The sequence below is a fragment of the Salvelinus fontinalis genome, unplaced genomic scaffold (genome assembly GCF_029448725.1).
Source record: "Salvelinus fontinalis isolate EN_2023a unplaced genomic scaffold, ASM2944872v1 scaffold_0090, whole genome shotgun sequence".
In the NCBI taxonomy this organism is placed as follows: domain Eukaryota; kingdom Metazoa; phylum Chordata; class Actinopteri; order Salmoniformes; family Salmonidae; genus Salvelinus; species Salvelinus fontinalis.
Window position 1 is genome coordinate 315617 of NW_026600299.1, and position 18486 is coordinate 334102.

Here is an 18486-nt window from a genome sequence, read left to right on the forward strand (position 1 = left end):
ATTTAAACTTTATTTAACTAGGCAAGTCACATAAGAACAAATTCTTATATACAATGCCGGTCATACACCGGCCAAACCCGGACGATGCTGGGCCGATTGTGTGCCGCCCTGTGGGACTCCCAATCACGGCCGGTTGTGATACAGCCTGGAATCGAACCAGGGTGTCTGTAGGGACGCCTCAAGTACTGAGATGCAGTGCCACTCTGGAGCCCAAATATGGGAATCAAACCCACAACTTTGGTGTTTCCATGTTCCATACCTTACCTTGGTGTCTTTATAACACCCCAACTGACTACGCCATATAGTTCTACTAGACTCCCTATGGTTCTACGTTCTAGACTCCCTTATAGTTCTAGGTTCTAAAATCCCGTATGGTTCTATAGGTTCTAGACCCGTATAGTTCTAGGTTCTAAAATCCCTTATGGTTCTATGTTATAGACTCCCTTATGGTTCTAGGTTCTAAAATCCCTTATTGTTCTAGTTTCTAAACACTCTCATGGTTCTACGTTCAAGACTCTTTATGGTTCTACGTTCTAGACTCCCTTATGGTTCTATAGGTTCTAGACTCCCTTATGGTTCTAGACTCACCCTTTCTGTAGAAGACAGCATTGAGGAACTCTTCGGCTTGCTTCTCCAGGCGGTTGATTTTGGACGTGTCCTGTTTCAAGTCCTCTGACTCTGATAAGACCTGGGGGGTGATGCCAACCAAGTGTTCCTGAGAGGGACACAGAACACAAGAGGAAAAGGGTTTAGGATTTTAGAAAACAGTACATAAATGTATAATAAGTGTTCCTCAGAGGGACACAGACAAAGCAGACACAGTTTTAATTAACTTTTCCTGGACCAAACCTAGAGGAAAACCTTAAAGTACTTTTAAGTAGGCAAAAAACAATATGACAATAGGTGGCAAGATAACGTTGTGGTGGAACCTTTAAAAAGACCGGGTGACAAAATCTAAGTGATTAAGAAAGTCGTTGTGTGGTACTATGGACTTGCACTCAAATGAATGATCTGGGGTGGAGGTGGGAGGAATGGGCGTGACACCCTGACTGTCTCTCCTCTTTCTCCTCTTAGAATCCAGTGATGTGAAAACTGGCAAAACCAAAGCAGGCTCAAACAGTTTCTTTAAAACAGCATACCTTCACAGTTAATATGAATGAGGCATTCTCTCTTCCTTCCCCTCCCTCTCCCTTCTCTCTCGCTCTCGCTCTCCCTTCCCCTCCCTCTCCCTTGTCTCTCTCTCTCTCCCTTCCCCTTCCTCTCCCTTGTCTCTCTCTCTCTCTCCCTTCCCCTTCCTCTCTCTCTCTCTCCCTTCCCCTCCCTCTCACTTGTCTCTCTCTCTCTCTCTCCCTTCCCCTCCCTCTCCCTTCCCCTTCCTCTCCCTTGTCTCTCTCTCTCTCTCCCTTCCCCTCCCTCTCCCTTGTCTCTCTCTCTCTCTTCCCCTCCCTCTTCCTTGTCTCTCTCTCTTCCTTGTCTCTCTCTCTCTCCATTCCCCTCCCTCTCCCTTGTCTCTCTCTCTCCCTTCCCCTCCCTTGTCTCTCTCTCTCTCCCTTCCCCTCCCTCTCCCTTGTCTCTCTCTCTCCCTTCCCCTCCCTTGTCTCTCTCTCTCTCCCTTCCCCTCCCTCTCCCTTGTCTCTCTCTCCCTTCCCCTCCCTTGTCTCTCTCCCTTCCCCTCCCTCTCCCTTGTCTCTCTCTCTCTCCCTTCCCCTCCCTCTCCCTTCCCCTCCCTCTCCCTTGTCTCTCTCTCTCTCCCTTCCCCTCCCTCTCCCTTGTCTCTCTCTCCCTCTCCCTTCCCCTCCCTCTCCCTTGTCTCTCTCTCTCTCCCTTCCCCTCCCTCTCCCTTGTCTCTCTCTCTCTCCCTTCCCCTCCCTCTCCCTTGTCTCTCTCTCCCTTCCCCTCCCTTGTCTCTCTCTCTCTCCCTTCCCCTCCCTCTCCCTTGTCTCTCTCTCTCCCTTCCCCTCCCTTGTCTCTCTCTCTCTCCCTTCCCCTCCCTCTCCCTTGTCTCTCTCTCCCTTCCCCTCCCTCTCCCTTGTCTCTCTCTCCCTTCCCCTCCCTCTCCCTTGTCTCTCTCTCCCTTCCCCTCCCTTGTCTCTCTCTCTCTCCCTTCCCCTCCCTCTCCCTTGTCTCTCTCTCTCTCCCTTCCCCTCCCTCTCCCTTGTCTCTCTCTCTCTCCCCTCGGAAGACACATTTCAGTTGAATGTATTCAGTTGTTCAAGTGACTAGGTATCCCCCTTTCCCTTTCTTTCTCCCTCTGCCTACCTCCTCCCCCTCTCTCTCTCTCCCACTCCCTCGCTCTCCCCCCCTTCAAGCCTACCTCCTCCCCCTCTTTCTCCCCCTCCCTCAAACCTACCTCCTCCCTCTTTCTCTGTCGGGAGTTTGCATAGCTGCAGATCAATGAATCAATTGTTTCCGTCCTCTGCAGGTCCTCTGGCATTTCATGCAATTAAACGCACACAGTGAAATATGAAGAGTACGTCCCAAATGGCACCCTATTCCCTACATCGTGCACTACTTTTGACCAGAGCTCTATGGGCCGTGTTCAGACATAGTACACTATAAAGAGAATAGGGGGTCATTTGGGACGTAGGGCAAGCCCAACCCACCCGGGCCGGGCATGGTAAGGCCAGAGACAAGCAGAGGAAGGAGGGCAGATATGTTCTAGGTAATATGTTTTATGGACCATGGATCGTATTCACAAAGTGTCCCAGAAGTAGGAGTGCTGAATCTGATTTATATAATCCTATTCATTATAATCTGATCATAGATGAGTACTACTACTACTACTACGTTATATATGTTTATAATAATAATAATAATAATAATTTGGTTGGTGCTTATATTTGTTCTTTTTCACACATGTACAAGTGTGTATTAAATTGTAGGTGCCAGATGGCCGACCTTCAGGGTTGAAGAGGTCAAGATGAAAAAGGAGAAAAGGAGCGGTTGGTTGGCGTGGCAACAGAAGGGGGGGGGCTCTTTGTGAGGCCTTCTGTTTCATCCTTCGTTCCTCCATTAAAGGAGCAATCTGGGATTGGTATATCAAAAGTGCCGCGGTGTCCACTTCTTTCTCGTTTGAATCCCAGATTGCCCCTTTAAAAGACAAAGAAAAAATGGAGGACGAGTGGCGCCCCGAACGACATGCCGACGAGCCATCAATTCACAAGGTCAAAGGGAACGAGGGGTGACTGAAAGGGCAAAAAATAATAATACATTCCCGAGAGGCAAAAAATTCTAACGCCATTTTAGGATGATTAGACATGGTTGAATGAGTGAGACGACCAGGGATTGACCTCTACTTAAAGGGTGTGTGTGTGTGTGCGTGCGTGTGTTATTGTCGATGAGGTGATGGAAAGATGAAAAGATGCAGACTGGCTTTTGTTCCTGAAGCTAATTATCTATCTCTAATGCAGTGTGGGGGGTTTAGCTAATCAGCTAGCTGTAATGCAGTGTGGGGGGTTCAGCTAATCAGCTAGCTGTACTGCAGTGTGGGGGGTTTAGCTAATCAGCTAGCTGTAATGCAGTGTGGGGGGTTTAGCTAATCAGCTAGCTGTAATGCAGTGGGGGGGGTTTAGCTAATCAGCTAGCTGTAATGCAGTGGGGGGGGGGTTTAGCTAATCAGCTAGCTGTAATGCAGTGTGGGGGGGGTTTAGCTAATCAGCTAGCTGTAATGCAGTGTGGGGGGGGGGGGTTAGCTAATCAGCTAGCTGTAATGCAGTGTGGGGGGTTTAGCTAATCAGCTAGCTGTAATGCAGTGTGGGGGTTTAGCTAATCAGCTAGCTGAAATGCAGTGTGGGGAGTTTAGCTAATCAGCTAGCTGTAATGCAGTGTGGGGAGTTTAGCTAATCAGCTAGCTGTAATGCAGTGTGGGGGGTTTAGCTAATCAGCTAGCTGTAATGCAGTGTGGGGGGTTTAGCTAATCAGCTAGCTGTAATGCAGTGTGTGGAGTTTAGCTAATCGGCTAGCTGTAATGCAGTGTGAGGGGTTTAGCTAATCAGCTAGCTGTAATGCAGTGTGGGGGGTTTAGCTAATCAGCTAGCTGTAATGCAGTGTGGGGGGTTTAGCTATTCAGCTAGCTGTAATGCAGTGTGGGGGGTTTAGCTAATCAGCTAGCTGTAATGCAGTGTGGGGGGTTTAGCTAATCAGCTAGCTGTAATGCAGTGTGGGGGGTTTAGCTAATCAGCTAGCTGTAATGCAGTGTAGGGGGTTTAGCTAATCAGCTAGCTGTAATGCAGTGTGTGGGGTTTAGCTAATCAGCTAGCTGTAATGCAGTGTAGGGGGTTTAGCTAATCAGCTAGCAGTAATGCAGTGTGTGGGGTTTAGCTAATCAGCTAGCTGTAATGCAGAGTGGGGGTTTAGCTAATCAGCTAGCTGTAATGCAGTGTGTGGAGTTTAGCTAATCAGCTAGTTGTAATGCAGTGTGGGGGGTTGAGCTAATTAGCTAGTTGTAATGCAGTGTGTGGAGTTTAGCTAATCAGCTAGCTGTAATGCAGTGTGTGGGGTTTAGCTAATCAGCTAGCTGTAATGCAGTGTGGGGGTTTAGCTAATCAGCAAGTTGTAATGCAGTGTGGGGGGTTTAGCTAATCAGCTAGCTGTAATGCAGTGTGGGGGTTTAGCTAATCAGCTAGTTGTAATGCAGTGTGGGGGGTTTAGCTAATCAGCTAGCAGTAATGCAGTGTGGGGGGTTTAGCTAATCAGCTAGCTGTAATGCAGTGTGGGGGGTTTAGCTAATCAGCTAGCTGTAATGCAGTGTGTGGAGTTTAGCTAATCGGCTAGCTGTAATGCAGTGTGGGGGGTTTAGCTAATCAGCTAGCTGTAATGCAGTGTGGAGGGTTGAGCTAATTAGCTAGCTGTAATGCAGTGTGTGGAGTTTAGCTAATCAGCTAGTTGTAATGCATTGTGGGGGGTTTAGCTAATCAGCTAGCTGTAATGCAGTGTGGGGGGTTTAGCTAATCAGCTAGCTGTAATGCAGTGTGTGGGATTTAGCTATTGTCTCTGTGTGTGTGTGTGTGTGTGTGTGTGTGTGTGTGTGTGTGTGTGTGTGTGTGTCACAGCAACTTTAATAACATCAATTACCTTGACTTTCTCTCGTCTTAAGCAGCAAAAGAGACAATTTACATCAAACGACCAATCCAACAGTCCCTCGGGCTCGCAATCTGTGGGAAGAAGACGACACACACAAACGTCAGAGAGGTTGTGGTAATAATGCCGCTGTGTGTGAGCTTAGACAAACCACAGCACAACTAACCATGTCATGCATTTCACACTAAAACCCTTCAGAATATGAAAAGCATTGAAAATAGCAACCGTTTGTTTTGAATGATGGCCGAGTTCCTTTTGATACATAAAAACTGTAAACCAAGACATCAACTGTCCGGACACACACACTCAACCAGAAGATTACCCCAAATCAGTGTGTGTGTGTGTGTGTGTGTGTGTGTGTGTGTGTATCTGTATGAGTGTGTGTGACATCTCTGTGTCTCCAAGTGACAAGGCCTTCTGGTGACTCTCTCTCTCTCTCGAACACGGTATGAGCTTCCTTTGTGATAACTGACTCTTCAGGGAACACGACTTGTGTCACAGTCCTAGTGGGAGGGGAGCGGAGGGGACGTTGGGCCTGGGCGGCTAGCGGCGTGCGGCGGCTTTGGATACGTGACTATTGTGCTAGTGACAGATGTAGAACCGGGCGCCTCGACATAGTGTAGTCATTAACCTCCAGTCCCCTACCGCTTCATATGCAGAGGAGAGTGTGTGTGTGTGATGTGTGTGTGTGTGCACGTGTGGCATCGATGCTCCACGGGCAGAGAAAAACAGAGAGAGAGGAGAGATGCCCAACAAACTCACCTTTTTGTGTGCCATGGATAAGAAGAAAAGTGCACCGAGCTACACACAGAACTCACAGCACTAAGAGAGAGAGATATGCCCCCTAGGCACAACTATGACAACATAACCAACGAAAACGGGTCACAACTCCTGCAGCTCTGTCGCACGCTGGGTATGTACATAGTCAATGGTAGGCTTCGAGGGGACTCCTATGGTAGGTACACCTATAGCTCATCTCTTGGCAGTAGTCCTGTGGACTACTTTATCACTGACCTCAACCCAGAGTCTCTCAGAGCCTTCACAGTCAGCCCACTGACACCCCTAAACAATTAGGCAATGACAAATTCAATCCCTTTTAGACAATTTCCTGGGTAAAACATTCCACTGTAATAGTGAAGGTGTAAACTTGGCAGTAGAACATCTTAAGAGTAAATTTGACCTCTCAGCTTCCCTATCAAATCTAAAAATCTCAAATAGAAAACCGAAGAAAATGAACAACAATGACAAATGTTTAGATGAAGATTGCAAAAATCTAAGAAAGAAATTGAGAAACCTGTCCAACCAAAAACATATAGACCCGGAAAACCTGAGTCTACGCCATTACTATGGTTAATCACTAGAACAATACAGAAATACACTACGGAAAAAGAATGAACATCACATAAGAAATCAGCTCAATGTAATTGAAGAATCCATAGACTCTAACCACTCCTGGGATAATTGGAAAACACTAAACAAACAACAACACAAAGAATTATTGATCCAAAATGGAGATGTATGGGTAAACCACTTCTCCAATCTTTTTGGCTCTATAAAAAAAGCAAAAACATATACATGATCAAATACAAATCTTAGAATCAACTACTAAAGACTACCAGAACCCACTGGAATCTCCAATTACCTTGAATGAGCTACAGGACAAAATAAAAACACTCCAACCCAAAACCCCCAAAAGGCCTGTGGTGTTGATGGTATCCTTAATGAAATGATCAAATATTCAGACAACAAATTCCAATTGGCTATACTAAAACTCTTTAACATCGTCCTTAGCTCTGGCATCTTCCCCAATATTTGGAACCAAGGACTGATCACCCCAATCCACAAAAGTGGAGACAAATTTTACCCCAATAACTACCGTGGGATATGCATCAACAGCAACCTTGGCAAAATCCTCTGCATTATCATTAACAGCAGACTCGTACATTTCCTCAGTGAAAACAATGTACTGAGCAAATGTCAAATTGGCTTTTTACCAAATGACCATACAACAGACCATGTATTCACCCTGCACACCCTAATTAACAACAAACAAACCAAAACAAAGGCAAAGTCTTCTCAAGCTATGTTGATTTCAAAAAAGCCTTCGACTCAATTTGGCATGAGGGTCTGCTATACAAATTGATGGAAAGTGGTGTTGGGGTTAAAACATACAACATTATAAAGTCCATGTACAGATGCCAGAGCTAAGGATGATGTTAAAGAGTTACACATAAAACAAGTGTGCGGTTAAAATAGGCAAAAAACACACATTTCTTCCCTCAGGGCCGTGGGGTGAGACAGGGATGCAGCTTAAGCCCCACCTTCTTCAACATATATATCAACGAATTGGGGCGGGCACTAGAAAAGTCTGCAGCACCCGGCATCACCCTACTAGAATCCGAAGTCAAATGTCTACTGTTTGCTGATGATCTGGTGCTTCTATCACCAACCAAGGAGGGCCTACAGCAGCACCTAGATATTCTGCACAGATTCTGCCAGACCTGGGCCCTGACAGTAAATCTCAGTAAGACCAAAATAATGGTGTTCCAAAAAAGGTCCAGTCGCCAGGACCACAAATACAAATTCAATCTAGACACCAATGCCCAAGAGCACACAAAAAACTATACATACCTTGGCCTAAACATAAGAGCCACAGGTAACTTCCACAAAGCTGTGAACGATCTGAGAGACAAGGCAAGAAGAGCATTCTATGCCATCAAAAGGAACATAAAATTCAACATACCAGTTAGTATCTGGCTAAAAATACTTGAATCAGTTACAGAACCCATTGCCCTTTATGGCTGACGAGGCCTAGGGTCAGCTCACCAAACAAGAATTCACAAAACGGGACAAACACCAAATTGAGACTCTGCATGCAGAATTCTGCAAAAATATCCTCCGTGTACAATGTAGAACACCAAATAATGCATGCAGAGCAGAATTAGGCCGATACCCGCTAATTATCAAAATCCAGAAAAGAGCTGTTAAACTCTACAACCACCCAAAAGGAAGTGACCTTCCATAACAAAGCCATCACCTACAGAGAGATGAACCCGGAGAAGAGTCCCCTAAGCAAGCTGGTCCTGGGGTTCTGTTCACAAACAAAAACACACCCCACAGAGCCCCAGGACAGCAACATAATTAGACCCAACAAAATCACGAGAAAACTAAAAGATAATTACTTGACACATTGGAAAGAATTAACAACAAAAAAACAGAGCAAACTAGAATGCTATTTGGCCCTAAACAGAGAGTACACAGTGGCAGAATACCTGACCACTGTGACTGACCCAAACTTAAGGAAAGCTTTGACTATGTACAGACTCAGTGAGCATAGCCTTGCTATAGAGAAAGGCCGCCATTGGCAGACCTGGCTCTCAAGAGAAGACAGGTTATGTGCACACAGCCCACAAAAGTAGGTGGAAACTGAGCTGCACTTCCTAACCTCTTGCCCAATGTATGACCATATTAGAGACACATATTTCCCTCAGATTACACAGATCCACAAAGAATTCGAAATCAAACCCAGTTTTGATAAACTCCCATATCTACTGGGTGAAATACTACAGTGTGCCATCACAGCAGCAAGATTTGTGACCTGTTGCCACAAGAAAAGGGCAACGAGTGAAGAACAAACACCACTGTAAATACAACCCATATTTATGTTTATTTATTTTCCCGTTTTCCTTAACCATTTGTACATCATTACAACACTGTATATATACATCATATGACATTTGAAATGTCTTTATTCTTTTGTAACTTCTGTATGTCTAATGTTAACTGTTTTTCTTGTTTATTTCACTTTTGTATATTATCTACCTCACTTGCTTTGGCAATGTTAACATATGTTTCCCATGCCAATAAAGCCCCTTGAATTGAATTGAGAGAGAAGGGTGGAGAGAGAGATAACGAGATGGGTATAAAAGAGAGAAAGGGGGGGTAAGTGAGAGAGAGGGGGATGAGAGAGAGGGGATAAGAGAGGGAGAGAGACAGATAGAGAGACAGATAGAGAGAGATACGAGGGAGAGAGAGAGAAAATAGATTGGAGAGAGGGGGATAAGTGCGATAGCGTGAAAGAGAGGGGGGTAAGAGAGAGAGAGGGGATAAGAGAGAGAGAGCGAGAGAGAGATGGGGATAAGAGAGAGAAGGATAAGAGAAAAAGGGGATAAAAGAGGTAAAGAGAGAGGGATAAAAGATATTGGAGAGAGGGGTTAAGAGAGCGAGAGAGATAGAGAGTCAGAGAGAGATAAGAGGGAGAGAAAGAGAGAGAGAAAGATAAGAGATTGGAGAGAGGGGGGATAAGAGCAAGAGAGAGCGAGAGAGAGAGTGAGAGAAAGGGGGATAAGAGAGAGAGATAGATGGGTATAAGCGAGAGTGGGGGGATGATAGAGAGAGAGGGATAAGAGAGAAAGGGAGAGCGAGGTGGATAAGAGAGAGAAAAAGGATAAAAGAGGGGATAAGACAGAGAGAGAGGGGGATGAGAGAGGGAGAGAGAGGGGGATGAGAGAGAGAGAGAGAGGGGAGAGAGAGGGGGATAAGAGAGGGAGAGAGAGGGGGGGAGAGGGGGGATAAGAGGGAGAGAGAGAAAGAGGGAGAGAGATAAAAGAGTGAGAGAGAGAGGGATAAGAGAGAGAGAGGGGGGGTGAATAAGAGAGAGAGGGATAAAAGAGAGAGGGGGGGCTAAGAGAGAGAGAGGGCCTCCCGAGTGGCACAGTGGTCTAAGGCACTAGAGATCCTGGTTCGAGTCCAGGCTCTGTCGCAGCCGGCCGCGACCGGGAGACTCATGGAGCAGCGCACAATTGGCCCAGCATTGTCCGGGTTAGGGGAGGGTTTGGCCAGCAGGATGTCCTTGTCCCATCGCGCACTAGCGACTCCTGTGGCGGGCCGGGCGCAGTGCACGCTGACCAGGTCGCTAGGTGTACTGTGTTTCCTCCAACACATTGGTGCGGCTGGCCTCCGGTTTGAGGGAATTGTGTCAAGAAGCAGTGCGGCTTGGTTGGGTCGTGTTTCGGAGGACACACAGCTCTCGGCCTTCGCTGCTCCCGAGTCCGTTCGGGAGTTGCAGCAATGAGACAAGACTGTAACTACCAATTGGATACCACAAAATTGGGGAGAAAAAAGTGTATAAAAAAATATATAAAAATAAATGAAGAGAGGGGGATGAGAGAGAGAGAGAGAGGGGGATGAGAGAGAGAGGGGGGGTTGGAAGGATTGATATTATAAGAAAGAAGAGAAACCACACAATTCATTTGGAGGAAGTGGTGGAGCGAGAAAGAGAGAGAGAGAGACGTCGCCAACGTGGCCACTTCATAGAGAGACGACCGTATGAACTCTGTGTCTGGGTCGTTGCCATGGAGCTATGCTTCCTTTCACCATCAGTTCAACCCACACTGCTACTGAGAGAGATACTTTTTTGTCTTACATTAATGAGACATCCTCATTATACTAAAACCACCACATTACCCCCCTTTAAGCCCCTCCCCCCACCAGAACCTCAACACAATCACATAATACAGTACACAATCCAATCCTTATAAAGGAGAGATATAAATAGAGATATGAGAAAGAGAGCGAGAGAGAAAGAAAGAAAGAAAGAAAGAGAGAGAGAAAGAGAAAGAGAGAGAAAGAGAGAGAGAGAGAGAAAGAGAGGTGAGAAAGAGAGAGAGAGAGAAAGAGAGAGGTGAGAAAGAGAGGAGAGAATGAGAGAGAGAGAGAGAGAGAGAGAGAGAGAGAGAGGAGAGAGAAAGGAGAGAAAGAGAGAGGAGAGAGAGGAGAGAGAGGAGAGAAAGAGAGAAGAGAAAGAGAGAGAGGAGAGAAATAGAGAGAGAGAGATAGAGAGAGGAGAGAAAGAGAGAAGAGAAAGAGAGAGAGGAGAGAAATAGAGAGAGAGAGATAGAGAGGAGAGAAAGAGAGAGAAAGAGAAAGAGAAAGAGAGAGGAGAGGAGAGAGAGGAGAGAGAGGAGAGAGAGGAGAGGAGAGAGAGGAGAGGAGAGAGAGGAGAGAGAGCCATCACAGCAGTAATATAGTGACCTTTCGCCACCAGAAAAGGTCAACCAGTGAAGAACAAACACCATTGTAAATACAACCCATTTTTATGTTTATTTATTTTCCCTTTTATACTTTAACCATTTGCACATTATTACAACATTTTTACATTTTACATTTTAGTCATTTAGCAGACGCTCTTATCCAGAGCGACTTACAAGTACATACATTCATACGTTTTTTGTACTGGCCCCCCGTGGGAATCGAACCCACAACCCTGGCGTTGCAAGCGCCATGCTCTACCAACTGAGCCACACGGGGTCCTTACAACACTGTATATATACATAATATGACATTTGAAATGTATTTTATTTATTTTTACTTCTGTGAGTTTAATGTTTACTGTTAATTGTTATTGTTTATTATCTACTTCACTTGCTTTGGCAATGTAAACAAATGTTTCCCATTTGAATCTAGTTCTACACTAGGGAGTGACAACTCAACTTGAATGAGTGGACACAACTCAACTTGAATGAGTGGACACAACTCAACTTGAATGAGTGAACACAACTCAACTTGAATGAGTGGACACAACTCAACTTGAATGAGTGGACACAACTCAACTTGAATGAGTGAACACAACTCAACTTGAATGAGTGGACACAACTCAACTTGAATGAGTGGACACAACTCAACTTGAATGAGTGGACACAACTCAACTCGAATGAGTGGACACAACTCAACTCGAATGAGTGGACACAACTCAACTCGAATGAGTGGACACAACTCAACTCGAATGAGTGGACACAACTCAACTCGAATGAGTGGATACAACTCAACTTGAATGAGTGGACACAACTCAACTTGAATGAGTGGACACAACTCAACTTGAATGAGTGGACACAACTCAACTTGAATGAGTGGACACAACTCAACTTGAATGAGTGGATACAACTCAACTTGAATGAGTGGACACAACTCAACTTGAATGAGTGGACACAACTCAACTTGAATGAGTGGACACAACTCAACTTGAATGAGTGGACACAACTCAACTTGAATGAGTGGACACAACTCAACTTGAATGAGTGGATACAACTCAACTTGAATGAGTGGACACAACTCAACTTGAATGAGTGGATACAACTCAACTTGAATGAGTTGAATGGGAATGATACAACTTGATGCAGTGTTGTGAGTTCTGTACATTATATCGTGTTGCTAGGTGCACTTTTCTTTTCACCCATGGTGTGTCAAAAGGTCAAAGGTGAGTGAGTGGGCCCCCGTGGTTCCAGTAGTTACAATAGCCCTGGGAAAGAGCCAATTAGCTACCATCCAACAGCTAGCATGACCCCCCAACCCGGCTGCACTCAAATGTGAGAGAGAGAGAGGGTGTGTGTTTGTACGTGTACTTACTGTGGAAATGTGTGTGCATTTATGTGTGTGTTTGCTGTGTGGTTGACTGAGCGAAGAGGAAGACGTGTCTGAGAAATTAAAACTAATTCTGAAGTTGGTGGAGGATGTGTCACATGACGATAGGTGGTCATACTGACCTCATTTCCTAGGGTTTGGAGAGAGAGAGAAAGGTGGAAACTGAGCTGCACTTCCTAACCTCCTGCCAAATATATGATCATTTTAGAGACACATATTTCACTCAAATTAGACAGATCCACAAAGAATTTGAAAACAAACCCGGTTTTGATAAACTCCCATATCTACTGGGTGAAATTCCACAGTGTGCCATCACAGCAGCACGATTTGTGACTTGTTGCCACCAGAAAAGGGCAACCAGTGAAGAACAAACACCATTGTAAATACAACCCATATTTATGTTTATTTATTTTCCCTTTTGTACTTTAACTGTTTACACATCACTACAACACTGTATATATAAACATAATGACATTTTAAATGTCTTTATTATTTTTGAACTTTCATAAGTGTAATGTTTACTGATAATTTTTTATTGTTTATTATCTACTTCACTTACATTGGCAATGTAAACATATGTTTCGCATGCCAATAAAGCCCCTTAAATTGAATTGAGTGAGAGAGAGGAAAGCTCTGGCTGGCTGGGTTGAGGGGCTGCATAATTTGACATTTGATTATCCTGACCCACACACTTGCTTTGTGTTAGAAGTGGTGTGTATTGAAGCAGTCTAGCTGCTTGGTGCGATGCTGCACAAGGTGTTGGTGGTGTTCTCTTTGGGTCATTTGAGGGGTTGAAATTCCATTCAGGAACCTAAACCTTTAGAACTCTTTTCAGCTCCTGAGTTTCATATATTAATAATATATTCTAACATATATGAATAATATATTCTAACATATATTAATAATATATTGTAACATATACAAAGAGTTTCATATATATTAATAATATATTGTAACATATATTAAGAGTTTCATATATTAATAATATATTGTAACATATATTAAGAGTTTCATATATTAATAATATATTGTAACATATATAAAGAGTTTCATATATTAATAATATATTGCAAGGTCAGAGGTTAACACCGGCTTAGGAGATGTTCTACGTTTTGTTCTATGAGATAATCTCAGTCCGTTAACATGACCTTTACGATGTATGAAGCCTTTATGTGCCTTACTTGATAACATTAATGCTTCCAAATTCACTAAAAAGTGACGTTAGCTGATGAAGATTTTCTCATAGAACAAAACGTAGAAGATCTCCTAAGCCGGTGTTAACCTCTGACCTTATTTTTGCCATTTATCTATAAACCCTACAAAAATATATAATTTCCCCATAGGCTTTGTCCAACGAGCCATGGCGGAGTTTGCGCCGACAAAAAGATGCCATTACTATTGCTCTCTATGGGCCCTGGGCCTGTGGGTGAAAAGCAGTGCACTAGATGGAGAATAGGGTGCCATTTGGGACACAGGTACGGAGATAGTCAGAGAGGACATGCTTACCTTGAAAAAGGGTAAGATCTTTGACTAGTCCCGGCCCGAACAGCCCTTCCAAAATGCTTTCAAACCCTGCAGGGAAGACAGAGAGAACAACTAAGTACAGGATTCAGGTGTGTAGAAGACAAGCAAGGTACACTGGCTCACATCCATTTACAGTTCTACAGACAGACCCCACCCCCACACACTGGCACACACACACACCTTGGCTTTCATTTTCTTTTCTTAAAAGCAAATCCCTTCTTTACCTAATATAACACTGTTAGCTAATGTCACTCACTTTTTATTAACTGTAAATACTGGATTCAGCTGTTGCTTGGCAACCCGGTGAAGTAACGCAAATACATATCGCAGTTTCCTCCGCCCCACACAGTCCTTCTCTTCCCACCTCCCCCTCCCTCCCCCTTCCTCTCCTCCACCTCTTCCTCCCTCTCCACACTCTCTCTAGAAGGAAAGAGGAAAAGAAACTGCATGGTGAAAAGGCTGAGGAGTGAAGATGGGTATAAGAGGGTTAGAGGGGTTGGAGTAGAGAGGTGGGGGTGGTATGAGCTTTGGGAGGGAGTGAGAAAGAGGGGAGAGGAAGGAAGGGAGAGAGGGGGTAACTCGACGGGAGGTTTTGTCCTTCAAGTCAAGCCTACTGTGATGCCAAAGGAAATGCGGGCAGATCAATAACACTTAAAATAAAAGTAGCTCGGTCTCCCTACCTCTCTTTCGCCTTTGCTCTCCCTCTCTCTTTCCTCTCCCTCTCTCTTTCCTCTTTGCTCTCACTCTCTCTACTTCACTCTCTCTCCCCCCCCCCCCCTTCTCCTCTACTCTCCATGCAGGTTAAGAGGCAGAGCAGCTGCTAAGAGGGAGATTAAACTAGCTTTTGGGAACAAGTTAAGCTTAACCCTGGCTGTTATACATCCAGATCTGGACAAAGGTTTTTAAGGTGGAGGAAGGGGGGGGGGGGGGGGGGTTATTGGTTTATTAGCTTCTGCAGGAGAAGCAGCTGTTCTTCCTGGCGTCCACAAAAAACACCAAACAAGACAAGTAACAAAACACTGATAGACAAGGACAGCCACACACATTGAAAATACAACCATATAGAAACAACACAACTAAAACAATGTCATCATAATAGTACAAACAACACAACTACTATAAAGAATGTGTGTGTGTGTGTGTGTGTGTGTGTGTGTGTGTGTGTGTGTGTGTGTGTGTGTGTGTGTGTGTGTGTGTGTGTGTGTGTGTGTGTGTGTGTGTGTGTCCTCACAGTCCCCACCGCTCCATGAAATGTTGAATCTTTTTGTTCAGGTCATGTTGCTGTTTGTTTGAGTAACTGAAGATAGAAGGGAGTTCCATGTGATCATGGCTCTGTGTAGTAATGTGTGTTGCTGTTTGTTTGAGTAACTGAAGATAGAAGGGAGTTCCATGTGATCATGGCTCTGTGTAATAATAATAATAATGTGTGTTGCTGTGAATTCATCTTGGACATGGGGACTGACGGTTCACTGTTCAATGTTGTCATTTCACTTCTGGGTTTTTCCACTTGTCTAGTGAAACTGTCATTGAAATGATCGGTAATATCAAAAGGTTTTGTTATAAATGACCCATCGAGTTCAAAGAACAATGGAGATAAATGATATCATGGGCAGAACATCTAATTGAATGTACTCAGGTCTTTTCCCATTGTGTTTTATGTAATTTCTTCTTCTTTTCATTACGTTTAGTCACTAAATGTCTCTATTGACAGTATGTCAACCAATCAGCTGAGCAGCCCTGACTTGTTAGCCACCTCTTTTGGATCATTTCTGTGAACCATAAAATGTTTCAATTCCTCCTCATCCCAGATGGCTCTAACAGTTCACAGGTAGTGTCTTAACAGCTGCTTGTCAACAATGGACGTGAATCATTTTACTAACACTTCCTGTGCTGCATCTGGATTCACTTCCTCATACGCTTCAAAACGTTTTGAATCATCTCTTATAAATGACTTTAGGCCCAACCTTCGGGCTTTCCTTGTTATTGCCACAATGTCATGGTCACTACAGCCAATGGGAACTGATATTGCTTCGGAGCAAAGCTCTGCAACATTAGTGAAGATATGATCAATACAAGCGGATGTCACAGATCCAACACCACTGCTAGCGGATGTCACAGATCCAACACCACTGCTAGCGGATGTCACAGATCCAACACCACTGCTAGCGGATGTCACAGATCCAACACCACTGCTAGCGGATGTCACAGATTCAACACCACTGCTAGCGGATGTCACAGATCCAACACCACTGCTAGCGGCTGTCACAGATCCAACACCACTGCTAGCGGCTGTCACAGATCCAACACCACCGCTAGCGGCTGTCACAGATCCAACACCACCGCTAGCGGATGTCACAGATCCAACACCACTGCTAGCGGCTGTCACAGATCCAACACCACTGCTAGCGGATGTCACAGATCCAACACCACTGCTAGCGGCTGTCACAGATCCAACACCACCGCTAGCGGATGTCACAGATCCAACACCACTGCTAGCGGATGTCACAGATGCAACACCAATGCTAGTGGATGTCACAGATCCAACACCATTGCTAGTGGATGTCACAGATCCAACACCATTGCTAGTGGATGTCACAGATCCAACACCATTGCTAGTGGATGTCACAGATCCAACACCATTGCTAGTGGATGTCACAGATCCAACACCATTGCTAGTGGATGTCACAGATGCAACACCAATGCTAGTGGATGTCACAGATCCAACACCATTGCTAGTGGATGTCACAGATCCAACACCATTGCTAGTGGATGTCACAGATTCAACACCATTGCTAGTGGATGTCACAGATCCAACACCATTGCTAGTGGATGTCACAGATCCAACACCATTGCTAGTGGATGTCACAGATCCAACACCATTGCTAGTGGATGTCACAGATGCAACACCAATGCTAGTGGATGTCACAGATCCAACACCATTGCTAGTGGATGTCACAGATCCAACACCATTGCTAGTGGATGTCACAGATCCAACACCATTGCTAGTGGATGTCACAGATCCAACACCGTTGCTAGTGGATGTCACAGATCCAACACCATTGCTATGCACTCTAGTTGGTAAAGTGGTAACCTGGGTCATATTACTCTCTCATGTAAACTTCATGCCTGGTTACAAAGACCACTTCCTTTGATAACTCAAAACCAACACTTCAAATAATATTTTTCCCCAAAAAATGTTTGTATAGGTGGACACAGCAGGACGCAAACCCACAACCCTAATGTTGCAAGCACCATGCCCTACCAACTGAGCCACACAGGGCCTAGATGGAATCAAATCAAAAGTTTAGTTGTCACATGTGCCGAATACAACAGGTGTAGTAGACCTTACAGTGAAATGCTTACTTCCAGGCTCTAACCAATAGTGTAAAAAAGGTGTTAGAAGATCAGCCAGACATGAGCATGTCATTCTGTTGAGTTCCACACCACCTGAAATAACCTACGAGGCTAAAATGGAAGGCACAGATCAAGACCTGTTTACCACAACCATACATACTGACGTAAACAAACCACCGTTTGGAGTTTCTGAAGTGCCGGTTTGATTGAACACCAGCCCAAATGTATGTATATAAGTCCAAATGACCTCTATCATATTGTATCTGTAGAAAAAAAGTAGAGAAACTGTAATCAATACAATATAAATTCCATTCTACGATAGAAGCTATCTGTGACTAAAGCAGAGCAACAGTGGTACTGCTCCTACTCTGCTCTGTCAGGCTGGCTACTCACCCATTCAGTCAACTAAAATACACACACACACACATATATATATATATACACACAAATATATATATATATATATATATATATACACACACAAATATATATATATATATATATATACACACACAAATATATATATATATATACATACATACATACACACACACACACACAATCTCCCTCTCTCCACACACACACACACAGAGGAAAATAAACAACATCTCCTCCACATCCAGGGAGGAATATAACAAGTCCCCATGAAGGCAATCAATTAGAGTCCAGGGAATGGAGCTACACACACAATCATACACCATGCAGCAAAAGACCTGCTCTAATTATGTTATTATCCTTTAGAGGAGGAGAAGGGAAGAATGGAGGCAGCGAGCGAGAGAGAGACAGAGACAGACAGAGAGACAGACAGACAGACAGACAGAGAGAGACAGACAAAGAGACTAGAGGTCGACCGATTAATTAGGGCCAATTTCAAGTTTTCATAACAATCGGAAATCTTTAATTTTGGACGCCGATTTTGCCATTTTTAAATATTATTTTTACACCTTTATTTAACTAGGCAAGTCAGTTAAGAACACATTCTTATTTTCAATGACGGCCTAGGAACGGTGGGTTAACTGCCTTGTTCAGGGGCAGAATGACAGATTTTTACCTTGTCAGCTCAGGGATTCAATCTTGCAACCTTGGTTAACTAGTTCAACGCTCTAACCA

At 44.4% G+C, this 18486-nt stretch overlaps 1 protein-coding gene across 2 annotated transcripts in view; it reads right to left on the reverse strand.

The window, feature by feature from the left end:
• The window catches only part of lcor (ligand dependent nuclear receptor corepressor), a 74772-nt gene that overhangs the window by 16111 nt on the left and 40175 nt on the right, over window positions 1-18486 (reverse strand). For both annotated transcript variants that reach the window (XM_055911762.1, XM_055911761.1), the window contains exons 2-4: window positions 14005-14070; window positions 5074-5153; window positions 589-715 (exon numbers count right to left, since the gene is read on the reverse strand). In XM_055911762.1, the coding sequence (XP_055767737.1) occupies window positions 589-715; window positions 5074-5153; window positions 14005-14070 (273 nt within the window). The remainder of the gene's footprint in view (window positions 1-588; window positions 716-5073; window positions 5154-14004; window positions 14071-18486) is intronic.